At 34.0% G+C, this 13513-nt stretch overlaps 1 protein-coding gene across 1 annotated transcript; it reads left to right on the top strand.

Annotated features, from left to right (window-relative positions):
• Nucleotides 1-470: 470 nt before the first annotated feature.
• LOC112051047 (gloverin-like) lies at nucleotides 471-1614 on the top strand. Its single transcript, XM_024089509.2, has one exon. It carries the CDS (start codon nucleotides 832-834, stop codon nucleotides 1429-1431), a length of 600 nt encoding a protein of 199 aa, XP_023945277.2. The 5' UTR covers nucleotides 471-831; the 3' UTR covers nucleotides 1432-1614.
• The last annotated feature ends 11899 nt before the right edge of the window (nucleotides 1615-13513 follow it).

Raw genomic sequence — 13513 nt, forward strand, 5'->3', positions numbered from 1 at the left:
TATACTACCGTACAATATTTACAAAAAGACAAAGCAATTACCTGTATGTAGTTTCTACACGACTTCTTAACGGAACGCTAAATCGCTTGGCATTACGTCTTTGTCGGTAGGGTGGTAACTAGCCACGGCCGAAGCCTCCCACCAGCCAGACCTGAACCAATAAAAAAAACCTCAATCGGCCCAGCCGGGGATTGAACCCAGGACCTCCGTCTTGTAAATCACGCGAACGAAGTCGCGGGCGTTCCCTGATTCATTGGGTAATTCAAGAATGTATGTTTAAAAAATTAGATACCTACTATGCCAAATATAACTTATGCATATCATGTCACTATGCAATTATGATTGATGATAATAATGAGATGAAAACGTCACAAACATATTTACGAATGATAAGACGCGGCAAGGGACTTAACCTCTTATCTTAAACTATTTGCGAATTAATTAATCGTCAAGTTTGATTGTAGCTTACTAGGGGAATTAATTTGTAACATGCATAAATTCCCGCAAAAAAGTCCCTGCACATTTTGTTTGTGTAAATATTCTGGGTGTTTGAAGAAATGTATCATTCGAGTTGTGATATTCATTAGAAACACTTAGTGTTCCTAGATCGTATATCGCCGTGGAGGTTTGATATTTGGTATATTGATATAAGGCGATGTTGATTAGTAGGTATATTTATTATTTCACTGATTGTAACAATTGTAAAAGGATATAAAATAAAAGTACTATCAAATAGATGAAGCGGTGTGGAATGGAGAACTGGTCAAGATGTAATGAATGGGCGAAACAATATATCCACGCATGCGCGGTTGAGGGAATTCTAAATATGAAATGAATCTGGAATGTGAATGTAGATGGCCTAACCTAAACTGGGCGAACGAAAGAGTTCGTTCGCCACACGTACAAGTTTTTAGTGAAGTCACAATGCAGATCCTTTACATTTTACCAGCAGTTTTCTTCGCTGTCGTTGCTCAGGACTTTGCTGCTTTAGACACATACCCAGAATGGTACGTGCAGAACCACCTGAGAGAAAGAAGAGACGTCACTCTTGACAAGAAGATTGGAGATGGCCGTGTCTTCGGCACCCTCGGCCAGAACGACGCCGGTTTGTTCGGGAAAGGCGGATACGAGCACCAGATATTTAACGACAACCGCGGTAAACTTGACGGACAGGTGTACGGGACACGAGTGTTGGGTCCTTATGGCGATTCCTCCCACTTAGGAGGCGCCCTCAAATGGCAGAACCCTAATGCTGCTGCGTCTCTAGATGTTAGCAGACAGATCCATGGAGGAACTTCGTACCAAGCGGCGGCGGGTGGGAGGTGGCCCGTTGGGAAAAACGGTGACTTCTCATTCCAGGGCACTTATGGTAGACAGCACGGTTTACCACGCGAGTACGGTGGTTTGGCCAATTTTAACTACCATTGGTGAATTCGCTCTTTGGTAGTGTTTGTCAATAGTGTACATACGTTTTAAAAATAATGCCGAAATTTACTAAGAATGATCCAAGTGTATATATACATAGTTTATATAATAATTTCGTATAAATTTAACTCTACTTAAATGTGTAAATATATAGGTATACAAATCTGTGATTTGTAAATACTTTTGTGATACCCAATGTCAAGATAATTAATTAAAAGATACTACTTAACATGAAATTTATTTTTTCTCCTATAAATGCCCATAAATTATCTAATACTAGATTTAGACTAAGACAGAAATAGCAATTCATATTTTTACGAAATGTTTTTGTCTGAATATTTGTTTACCTAACTGAAATTGTCGTAGCAGTTCACTTTTAACTACACACATAAAATATAAATTAACATCATTCGAAAAATTCCTGTGAGTGTTTACGTTCACCAGTGGAATAAAAGCTAGGTAAAAATTGCAAATTAAATGAGTCAGCGTCAGAAAATCATCTACTCGTAGCTTATGACAACTTCCGTAAAACAATATAATTTGAGGAGTTGGAATGAAAGGAGGAGTCTTCAAATACTTACACATATAATAGGGATGGTGACAGTTTTTTAAATTGTATGTAAATTAAGAGTATACTAATAGCAAAGCAATTTTGTAAAAGTAACAGGGTGTCTGCGATCATTACTTTCGGAGCTACAGGGATTTAAAGGGTCAGATTTGTGATCAATCGCGGATCCCTAAAAACGCTCCATACAAAATGGCACGATTTAGTGACGTCGTTGGCTCGCTGATCGTTAGGTTTGTATGGACGTTCAAACAAAATTACTAATATCTTTGTTATTTGTGCGTTTATGTTTATAGTTCATTTATTGAAAAATGACACATTTAATGTAAGGAAGCTAAAACTGTATGAATTTTCATCTAATTACGATAAAAAAATATTAATAGATTTTGAAATTTTATAATCTTATTTATTTTGCAAATATCCAGACAATTTTTGCTTTTTACGTATAAATTAGTTAACATTGAACTTATTTACCCAAATGTATCATAAAAATCAATATATTCAAACCTAGTCATCATCCCCATTATCATCATCATCATCATCATCATGTCAGCCGATGGACGTCCACTGCAGGACATCACGATACTGAGCCGCCTACATCCAGCGAATACCTGCGACTCGCTTGATGTCGTCAGTTCACCTGGTGGGGGGTCGACCAACACTGCGCTTTCTGGTGCGGGCTGCCATTCCAGCACCTTGGGACCCCAACGGCCATCAGCTCATCGTACTATGTATGTATTATACACACATAATACATACCTTTAAATAAAAAATGAACACATTCAAATACTTGACGTCTTAAATAAAATGTTTATATTTTTGTATGTTTACGACATAATTACATACTCGAACTATAAGAAATATTGGAAAAACAAGCAAAATGAAACTAAAAATAGAAAGAAATAACTAATTTTCAATATTTTCATTTACTTTCTGAATTCAAATAAAAATTTCTCACCATGACGTTATATTTCATTCGAAATGTGTAATAAAGTCGTATACTCTTGATATTTTATAATAAAATTGTACAGAAGTTACTACTGCGAAAATAGAATTCTTTTCCACCTCTGTTTTATTTTATATTGTATAAACTCGAAAACGAACCAAATACACGGACAAGCTGTAAACTCGATTACGGATTTGAAGGAACGAGTAAACAAGCGAAGAAAATCAAGGTAAAAGAAACTGTTTACACTCGTACCTACTTACTTACTTGCTAAAATACGAGGATTTTACTTTCATTTGTCTATGTCTCACAACTGCATCGTTAGTCCATTGATTAGAATGTGGATTGGGAAGGTCTTAGGTTCTCGTTTCGGAATGCCCATTCGCGGCCCAGGTCTACCCTAACTAAACTAAAATTGATAATTCGACTTTAATAACGAAATCATTACTTAATCAAAAAAAGTTTGCTACATTTTTAAATCATCTTTAATTTTTCCACAATAGGGAGAAGCTAAGCGTTGGACAGCCTGAGACTTACGATATTTTTTGAAGATTTATGATTGGTTTGTTAGTTTTTTTTCTTGTTTGTTAAGCTTGTTGGTAAAAAATAATACAGCTTCAAATGTTACTTCGCCGCTTTGGTGCACCGGCGAACATTTTGCCCTAGAAACGTGATAAAAAATGTATTTTTCTTCAAGAAACATACTTTTGTTAAGCAAATTATGATTCTCTGTATATACTTTTATGCGATCCCTGGGCTGACTTTGAGCCGGTAGACATTCCCCTTTGGCGTATTGTCTGCCAAAAATTCTTAGTAAGCGTAAGTGTCGTATTATTTAAATATCATTACAAATTAAAAAGAACATCACCCCAAGCCTACGAAACCACTTAGCATTGCCTGGGTTTGCAATGGATCTTTAAAAATAGGCTAATCACTAAACCAAATCTACAAAATGCTTATTGTAGTTTCCAAATATACGGAAATATTGCAAGAAGCATTTTATCAAACAAACACCAGGAACAACGCCGTATCCTAATTACAACACAAAGTTATATTACAGCAATAACTTACCTTGCGTCGTGGTGTTACATTTTTTAGAAAGTGACATCTTATTTAGCATCCGACACGTCATATTTTCTGAGCGCTTATTTCAGTTTTACAAATGATAGCGTATTTTTGTTGTTTGGCAAAACTTGGTTACTCCTGAATATGCTAAGCAATGCTAAGCAAAAAAATATATTTTTAGAAAGGCTATTTCATACCCGTGAATAGGATTTTACACTGTATTTCAAAAAATACTTTAATTTAAGGTGCTAATAAACTACTAAATTTCATTAATTTGGTAACCCTAGGCAATTAGATTAAAATACACGAGAAGACACAAATTAATGTAACAGTAAGTAGAAGGCCTAGATTTGAATGAAAATATACGTAAACGAGTCGTTGACACATTACTTAACAATGAAATTCGCTTGATAATCTAGTTTCTACAGTTTTGGAGATTAGAGTAAATAGATGGATACACTGAAAGTTATATTTTTGGTTATAACCTAATAACGCCCCATTTCAATTTACGCTAATTTTGTGCAGTATTGTAAAATTGGTTTATATCTTAATCAACCAGTAGCCAAAAGGTTTCAGAACGACACTGCTGAATAACAGTCTAAATTAAAGAAGCATTTAAAAACTGACAAAAAATACAATATTTGGTTAAAAACTTCAATTAGGTACGTAATTGATTTTATTTTCATAAATTTGTCTGTTTACCCGACTGCGTCAGAAGGAGGGTAATGTTTTTCGAGCGTATGTATGTGTGTATGTATGTCCATTTCTTTGGCACGCCAAACAGCCCAAACAGCTAGACGAATTATGAGATATGAGGTGTTATTGAGTTCTTCAGAACTGTGATAGTGATATATACATTTCAAAATGGCGCCCGTAAAAGAAAAAAAGATGGGAGTTGGGTAAGTTTTTTTACTTTATCCTAACAATATGGGTATCAAATGAAAAGAGAAAAACAAGAACGTATCCGCTGTAATCCCATATAAAATACCATTCCATATTCGCAGTCTCTGTATTGGCGGCACATACATTACGTGTCCCCCGCGAATAAAGAGCTTTTCCTGTATAGTAAAGTATCCAAATGTAGATACACCTGCTTACACAACACACGAGGTACTCGCAAGCAAATTGCTAAGAAAACTAAAAGATTCCCATCCGATACCCAACAAACGAGAACAAAGTCAACAAAGACTCGTGGCACCAGACGCCCCGCGACTCTCGAACTTTGACAGTTTATATGGCCCGTGTAATGGCGCCTTAAACTAAATAAAGCTCTGCATTTGGCTCGTGTATCGCGAACGCTATCACACCCCTTCGCTTTGTTTCGACGTCATGATTAGAATTTCTACTGTAGATACTTACTTACAACTACGATATATGCAGTCGTATTTCAGTCTTTGAACAGTTACAGTTACAGTGAGTATTGAAACAGAAACAACAATTTACAAGTGTATTATATCAAGCTCACATATTTTAATGTTAAGCTTCTTGGATTGTGTGGTACGTTTAGTAGTTTTGTTATTAGGGTTTCGTACTTTAATAGGAAAAACGGCAGTGGTAGGCGCGGTGGATTTACAAGACGAAGGTCCCGGTTTGATCCCCAGCTGGGCTAATTGATGTTTTTTTAATTGGCGCAGGTCTGGCTGGTATGAGGCTTCGGCCGTGGTTAGTTACCACCCTACCAGCAAAACGTACCGCCAAGCGATTTAGCGTTCCGGTGCGATGTCGTGTAGAAACCGAAAGGGGTGTGGATTTTCATCCTACTTCAAATAAGTTAGCCTCCTTCAATCTAAGATTCATTATCACTTTTTTTTATTTTTTTTTATTCTTTACAAGTTAGCCCTTGACTACAATCTCACCTGATGGTAAGTGATGATGTAATCTAAGATGGAAGCGGGCTAACTTGTTAGGAGTAGGATGATCTTACCATCAGGATAATTATTTATATTTATATAACAGGAGGCACATTCTCATAGAGCACATTATCGACCTAAAATTAGAAAACGAAGACACTGTTCAAAGTTACTACGATAAAATAGAGAAGGACATAAAACATGGCATAACAAACTCAAGCCAAAAAAAGTCCAAGTCCCATGGAAAAGGAACACTAAATGAAAATATCATAACTGTAGAGACAAAACGCTTAATTGAAAGACGTCTGGAACTCCAAACTGCCCACCCAAAAACTCCAGAAATAAAAAAAGAGCTCTCAAAAATATATAGAATAATAAATAACAAAATCAAAGAAGATTACAAAAGTTACCGATACTCAGTAATCGAAAAAAATCTTAAAGAAAGACGTAGTGTGAAACAGGCAAATAAAGAGATCACATTCAGTAAAACATGGGTGCCTTGTTTGCAAGACAAAAACAAGATCCAAAACAGCAGAAGAGCTATTTTAGAGACAGCGTCGCAGTTCTATAAAGATCTCTATAGTAATAAGTCCGGAACAATCGCTTCCTATGTAAAAACTGACCAATATGAGTTTGATAAACTAGTGAGTGAAGAGTGGAATGAGCTTCAGATAATGAACGCAATCAAACGTATGAAAAACGAAAAGAGTACAGGTCCAGACAACATTCCAAACGAAGCGATTAAATATGCTGCTGATCTTTTATTAGGCCCTCTACATAACCTTTTTAATTTAATAAGAAAAGAGGAAACCGTTCCCTATCAATGGGTAGAGTCACATATCACTCTTTTATACAAAAAAGGAGATCCGAAAGATATCAGGAATTACCGCCCAATAAGTTTGATGTGCTGTTTATATAAACTCTTTTCGACTTGTCTCCTTAACCAAATTAACACCCAAATAGATTCCAAACAACCAAAAGAACAAGCTGGTTTCCGTAAAGGGTTTTCCACCATGGATCACATTCATACGGTAGAGCAAATACTTGAAAAATATAAAGAGAACAGAGTGCCACTCTATGTGGCATTTATAGACTACAAAAAAGCTTTTGACACTATTTACCATGACAGTATATGGAAAGCTCTAAAAGACTGCAAAATAAATGAAAACTATATCAATATAATTAAATATATATACAACAAAAGTAAAAGCAGAGTAAAGATGGAGAACGTTGGACCACCAATCTATATAAACAGAGGCACAAAACAGGGAGACCCACTCTCTCCCAAAATTTTCATTGCAGTACTCGAATCAATATTTGAAAATCTTAATTGGAAAAATAAGGGCATAAAAATCAATGGTTCCCTCCTAACACATTTAAGATTCGCGGATGATCTGATAATCTTTGCAGAAACTAGAAGAGATATGCAATACATGTTAGAAACTCTACATAAGGCTAGTCAAAATGTTGGGCTGGATATAAATGAAGAGAAAACAAAACTAATGACAAACGCTCACACCCTTCCCATATATATTGACAATAAAATCTTAGATTATGTAGAGAAGTATGTTTACCTTGGGAAGCAGATATCTTTTAACCCATACTCTAATGTAGAGGAGGTAAACAGGAGAATAACAATTGCTTGGAACAGATACTGGTCGCTGAAAGAAATTTTTAAAAGCCAACTGCCAGTAAGCCTCAAAAAGACAGCAATGGACTCCTGCGTTCTCCCATGCCTAACATACGGTGCACAAACATGGATTTTCACAAAAAGTGTAAAAACTAAAATAATAGTGTGCCAACGAGCAATGGAACGCAGCCTCTTATGCATTAAAAAATGTCAAAAAATCAAAGCATCAGACATAAGAGCTGAAACGAAAACGCTAGATTTTCTTAAACAAGCACAATCATTAAAATGGAAGTGGGCTGGACATGTGGCTAGACAACAAGATAACAGATGGACTCATAAGGTTACTACATGGAAAGGGCCGCAGGGCAAGAGGAGAAGCGGCAGACCGGTGTCTAGATGGGCTGATGATATAGCAGCCATCGCTGGTAAAGACTGGCAAGAGTCTGCAAAAGATAGAAAAAAATGGTCTGTTTTGGAGGAGGCCTACACCCGAGAGGGTTCTCATCTTCAACCTAACATAATTTTGGAAATTAAAGAATAAGAAAGAAATAATATGACATAATCTAATAATAATAAATTAAATTGCTAAAAAAAAAAACAAAAAGACAAAATGAAAATTTACTCATAATGGTATTAAATATATTTTTTGACTTAAATGACTATGTGTGATTATGATTAAGTATGTTAAATGACTAAATGTATTGAATAAATTATATATTTTAGATAAAAAATGTATGCATTAGAATAAATGATTAGATTAGATTATAATTATGTTAAATGACTAGGTATATGCACGGAATAAGAATAGGAAACATGTGTAATTTTAGATTTATTGTTTTAAAATTGTAATTAATTAATTAAATATTCTTTATGATTATGAAAATGCATGGATTATGATTATCTAACGGAATAATTATGTAATGTGTTGTTTTAAAAATTGTGACTGATTAATAATAACAATGAATACCTACTTTAAGTTAAATGAATTGTAAAATATTGTGAAGAAGAGAAAATAAAAGGCTTTATTATTATTATTATTATTATTATTATTATATAACAGGAGGATTATTATTTTAGTGTAGGACTAACCTGTAAAGAATAAAAAAAACAGAATCCTTATAAAATGACTTTGTTGTGAGTATATTTGATGTCAAGACTCTATTTCGGGAATGTATGGAGGTATCAAGTAGAAATTTAAACCGTATTAAACTCAGGTCTACGTCAGGTCAGGCCAAGGTGGATCACGATCTTCAGTCATAAGGAAGCGACTGGAGAGAGAGAGAGAGAGATAAAAAAATAAATAAATGTCTATTACAAGTTTACGAAATAATAATTTATATTGAAAATGTAAACATTTTGTCCGAAACGAAAAGTCAAATTGTTATTTGTTGTTTAAAACATTTACAAAGTATACGTCCTCGTAATTTCGGTTAGATAATTTCTGAGAACTTTTCAAGTGCCTCTTATAAAGAAGGTACAAAAATGAATTATTATTCTGTCTCATGAAAAAAATCACTTCGCCAAGTAATGAAAACTCCGGGTGATGCGCTCGAGAGGCGGATCCGGTCCGGCGGATATTACGGCAATATATTTCAATTACACATAAGAAAAAGAACAAGTCGTTCCGAGTAGCTGAGAGCCAGATTACGGTCGCGGACGAAATAATAAGGAAGACACGCTAACGAGGGGAACCATCACTTTTAAAAACGAAAATGTTTGACAAAGTTTGTAATTGTAGGCATGTTGCTAAATAATTTACATTTTATTTTTTTATTACTTTATTAATTAAATAGGCGTTTCAAAGTTACATTATATATTTAATCGCTAAAGATATATATAAGTCACCGTAAAGTTGTTTAGCTCGCAGATTGTGAAATGTCGATAGATTGTGAACTCTTAAGAATCGGAACTTGAATGGCTCAGAAGCCAATGGTTAGGTTAGGTTAGGGTTTTTTTTAATTTGTGTATGTATACAAATAAAAAAAACGAAAAAAATCCTTACAATCTACCGTATCTCATGTTAAATTATAAGCAGTATGTTGTAGTTTACAATCTCGCGAGGTAGATTATAATCTAACGGTATTTACAATTTTACAATGATCATGATGCAATCTAAGATAGAAGCGGGCTAATTTGTTAGGAGTATGATGAAATCCACACCCCTTTTGCTTTCTACAAGTCATTTTTATATTGTATAGATATTGGCTATAAAGCCTACTTTACTATCCTATAATGTAGCTTTTCATTGGTAACATTTTTAAAATCCGAGATTTAGGCGTGAAAGTGTAAGTAACAAACACATTCGCATCAATAATAATATAAATACAATATTGCTGGAGTTTTCTTCTATAACTGCATATAGCAATGTATTTATTTGTTTAAATTATATTTAATTATTTAAAGTCATCGTAAATCAACCCCCACACAAGTGAAGTCCATTCATTTGCCGGATGGTTTCATTTCCGCCGTGAGATCGCTCCAAAGGGAAATATGATTGGGACAAAGTGCGACTGGTGCAGAGCTGATTTTAAGGCAATTTATTTTCCAAGAGGTGATTTTATTTTAATACATAAGTGCTTCTTAAATTAGTATCCCTGTTGGACAGTAGCTTTTCCATCCAAAAACTTATTCCTCATTCGCAAGAGAGTTATAAAAGCGATACGTTAAAACCCAGCGTTGGCGCTTTTATTTAAGTTCTTAGTTTAATTCATGGTCTATTTCCAACGTCCAAAATTGAAAATGCAACAATGCTCGATAAAAAAGCGTCGTGTTTTAAAACCACAGTTTAACTTAAACTTGGGAATCCATTTATTGTATTTGAACGCTTTTTTAACGTCCGTTAAAAACTCTCGTGCGAAGAGGGCTTATAGAATGCTGCTTTAACGCAAATAAGAGAAATAACTAATCTTCTTAATCTTAAGCATTCCTTACTCACTGGAGAAGACTGATGGATCTAAGCTACAAATCCCCTCACCTATGAAAAGTAAGAGTATACAGAGCATGAGTAAAAAAATCCATAAATCCAACTAAATTACGAAGAGAAATACTGTACTGTACAAATATTAGTAAAGTTTTTATTTTGATGGAAGCGATGTTAAATCAACTTAATATAATCTATTCTGATATCTATACTAATATTTTATACTATACTATTATAGGTACTTATTTCATCCTGACGTTGGTACAACTAGGCCACACGACTTTCTATAGAGAGGTAAAGTTTGTAGTGTTGTACGGGTAATCTCCTGAACCGATATTATATATATATATTTTTTTCATTAGAAAGCCATTATTTGTAAGTGTCTGTCTTTTATCTCAATATTCCCAAGGGAACGGGAACTACGCGAATGAAACCGCTAGGCGTCGGTTATTTTGTATTATCTATACTAATATTATAAAGAGGTAAAAATTGGTGGTACGAGTATTGTAGGCGGTAATCTCTGGATGCACTAAACAATTTTTTAAAAATTATTTTACCATTGGATTATTTGTGAGTGTTATGGGCTATATTATAATCCCGTATTCCCACAGTAACGGGAACTTCGTAGGTGAAACGATTGGCTATTGTTCATTCAACTTAATATCATCTACCCAAATATTTTCATATAATAATTGCTGTTACAAACTTCACATAAACGTGAGACAATTTAGTTTTACACACGCAGCACGATTCAATTTAAAAGTTTACTTCGATTTTCTATACTATATTTATGATCGCTAGTTTATGGTACATTTTACGATGTCCTCGGTCAAACACGCAAGCTTACGTTTATGCTGCATCATAAAGAGCTTAAAATTTTATTGATATTTGAACGAGTATATCTTTAGGGTCACTATATCGATGAAATATAAAAAAAATAATAAAACTACGCCCCATTTTCCGATTTCGTTTCACTATTTATAAGTTTACGCTTTATTAAGTTTAGCATAATATCTAGAGCTTTTCGAGAAATCATAATCAAGGAGTAGTTATAGTACGTTGAATTTTTTTTTATGCAGCATTTATAAAGAGCTTGAAATTTTATGGATATTTGAACGAGTATATCTTTAGAGTCGCTATATCGATGAAGTATAAAAAAAATAATAAAACTACGTCACATTTTCCGATTTCTTTTCACTATTTATATGTTTACGGTTTATTAAGTTTAGCATAATATCTAGAGCTTTTCGAGAAATCATAATCAAGGAGTAGTTATAGTACGTTGAATTTTCTTTTTTTATGCAGCATCATATTATAGAGCTTGAAATTTTATTGATAAATATTTGAACGAGTATATCTTTCTTTTTTTATATCATCTTTACTATTCATATGTTTACTTATCGTTATTAAAAGAATTTTTAAAAAAGGAGTAGTTATAGCGAGTACGTTGAATTTTCTTTTTTTCTTCAACGATAAATTAGCCCAGAAATACCGTGACAATATACTCAATTTTTTTTTTCTTCAAAAATGCAACCATTCCATCAGTATTTTCTTATGACGTTGCCATGTTCAAATATCGTCAGTAATAAATCGTCAGACAGCCGATTTTTATAATTCAATTAAATTAAATTCAATTAAAATGCAAATTCTATTAATGTATGCACGCTGAAATAAATCAATAAATGAAAAGGAGCTAAGTATTTTTAACAGCTACAAAATAAAGGGCTTTTAACTAAAAGCTACAATAATAGAGAATCCCTGCAATCCGTTGCAATCGGCTCATCATGCACGGCCTGTCACTGAACAATATTCGTTAACTGAATGGGATAAATGAGTACATCATTTATCATCGGATACAGTGCATCTGAATATCAGAATCATGCCTCGATTGTGCGGCCTATACATACTTATTTACATAGTAAGAAAAAGTATATAAATGTATGCTAGGCTTTAATTTGTTAAGTGTTTAAAGGTATGGTAAGTATTAAGGTAGTGGGCCCTACCCAACTTTAAATTTAAGTTTCCGACTTTACTTACCACCATTAAATCATAACATAACTTGACGTTTTAAAGGGGCTTGTAAATTACGCCTCATTAAATAAATGTATTTTGAATTTTTGAATTTATACGGATTGTGAGATTTTATTTCATTATATTATTGATAGTAAGTTAAGTTATTTCTTTTTGTTGAGTAGAATTAAAGAATATTCAAAATTATTTAACGCGATTGGCAAAAAAAATGGAATTAACCGTGATTTGCAATTCTGTTTACTTTAAGCATAAAGCTTCATTATATTAATGTGCAAAATAATTTTTCAGCCGTGTGCGCCAGCAGAAATTACTGTAACGAGCTGCTGGATTTATTGAGTTATTGAAGTGTTTATTCAACGAAAGTGACCGAATGACCTACAGAATTTTTAATTCATGATCGATGATAACATTTGTCTTGTTTCATTACATTTTATACATTCTAGGGTTAAGTTTTTTCACACATACGGTAAAAGCGGACAAACGTAGTGGAATAGAACTTAGTGTGTGCTATTTGCGTATGTATGTTCATCACCATATATTTTAATACAAGTGGACGCTCGCGACTTCGTCCGCGTGAAACCCTACTCCAATCCTAAGTATCCTATGTCCGTCTCCTGGTTCTAAGCTATCGCTCCACCAATTTTCAGCCAAATTGGTTCAGCCGTTCTTGAGTTATAAATAGTGTAACTAACATGACTTTCATTTATATATTAGATTTTGAAATTTTTACAGGAACCGGGATCGCAAGGGACGCACAATTATTTAGCTTCGCGATAAATAAAGAAGAATTTACGAAGCTGGCTGCTAAACTTTATTCTAAGAAGAAGAAGATAATTGTTACTGACAATTTCTTAGAAGAAAGAAATCTGGAGTACTTACGTCATAGCCTGACCTAGGACTCGAACTCAGGAGCTTGTGATCCGACGCCACACTGGGTCAAAGAGGCACTATTTAATTTAATATTTTACACTGTTAGAATAGTCCTACTTTCAAAAACTTTATTACACTCTAGGGAATATTTCTTATTCGGTCTTCAATTTTCGTATGTATAATCTAATTCTTGGAAACGGCACCAATGATT

Source organism: Bicyclus anynana, chromosome 6, assembly GCF_947172395.1.
Source record: "Bicyclus anynana chromosome 6, ilBicAnyn1.1, whole genome shotgun sequence".
Lineage (NCBI taxonomy): Eukaryota > Metazoa > Arthropoda > Insecta > Lepidoptera > Nymphalidae > Bicyclus > Bicyclus anynana.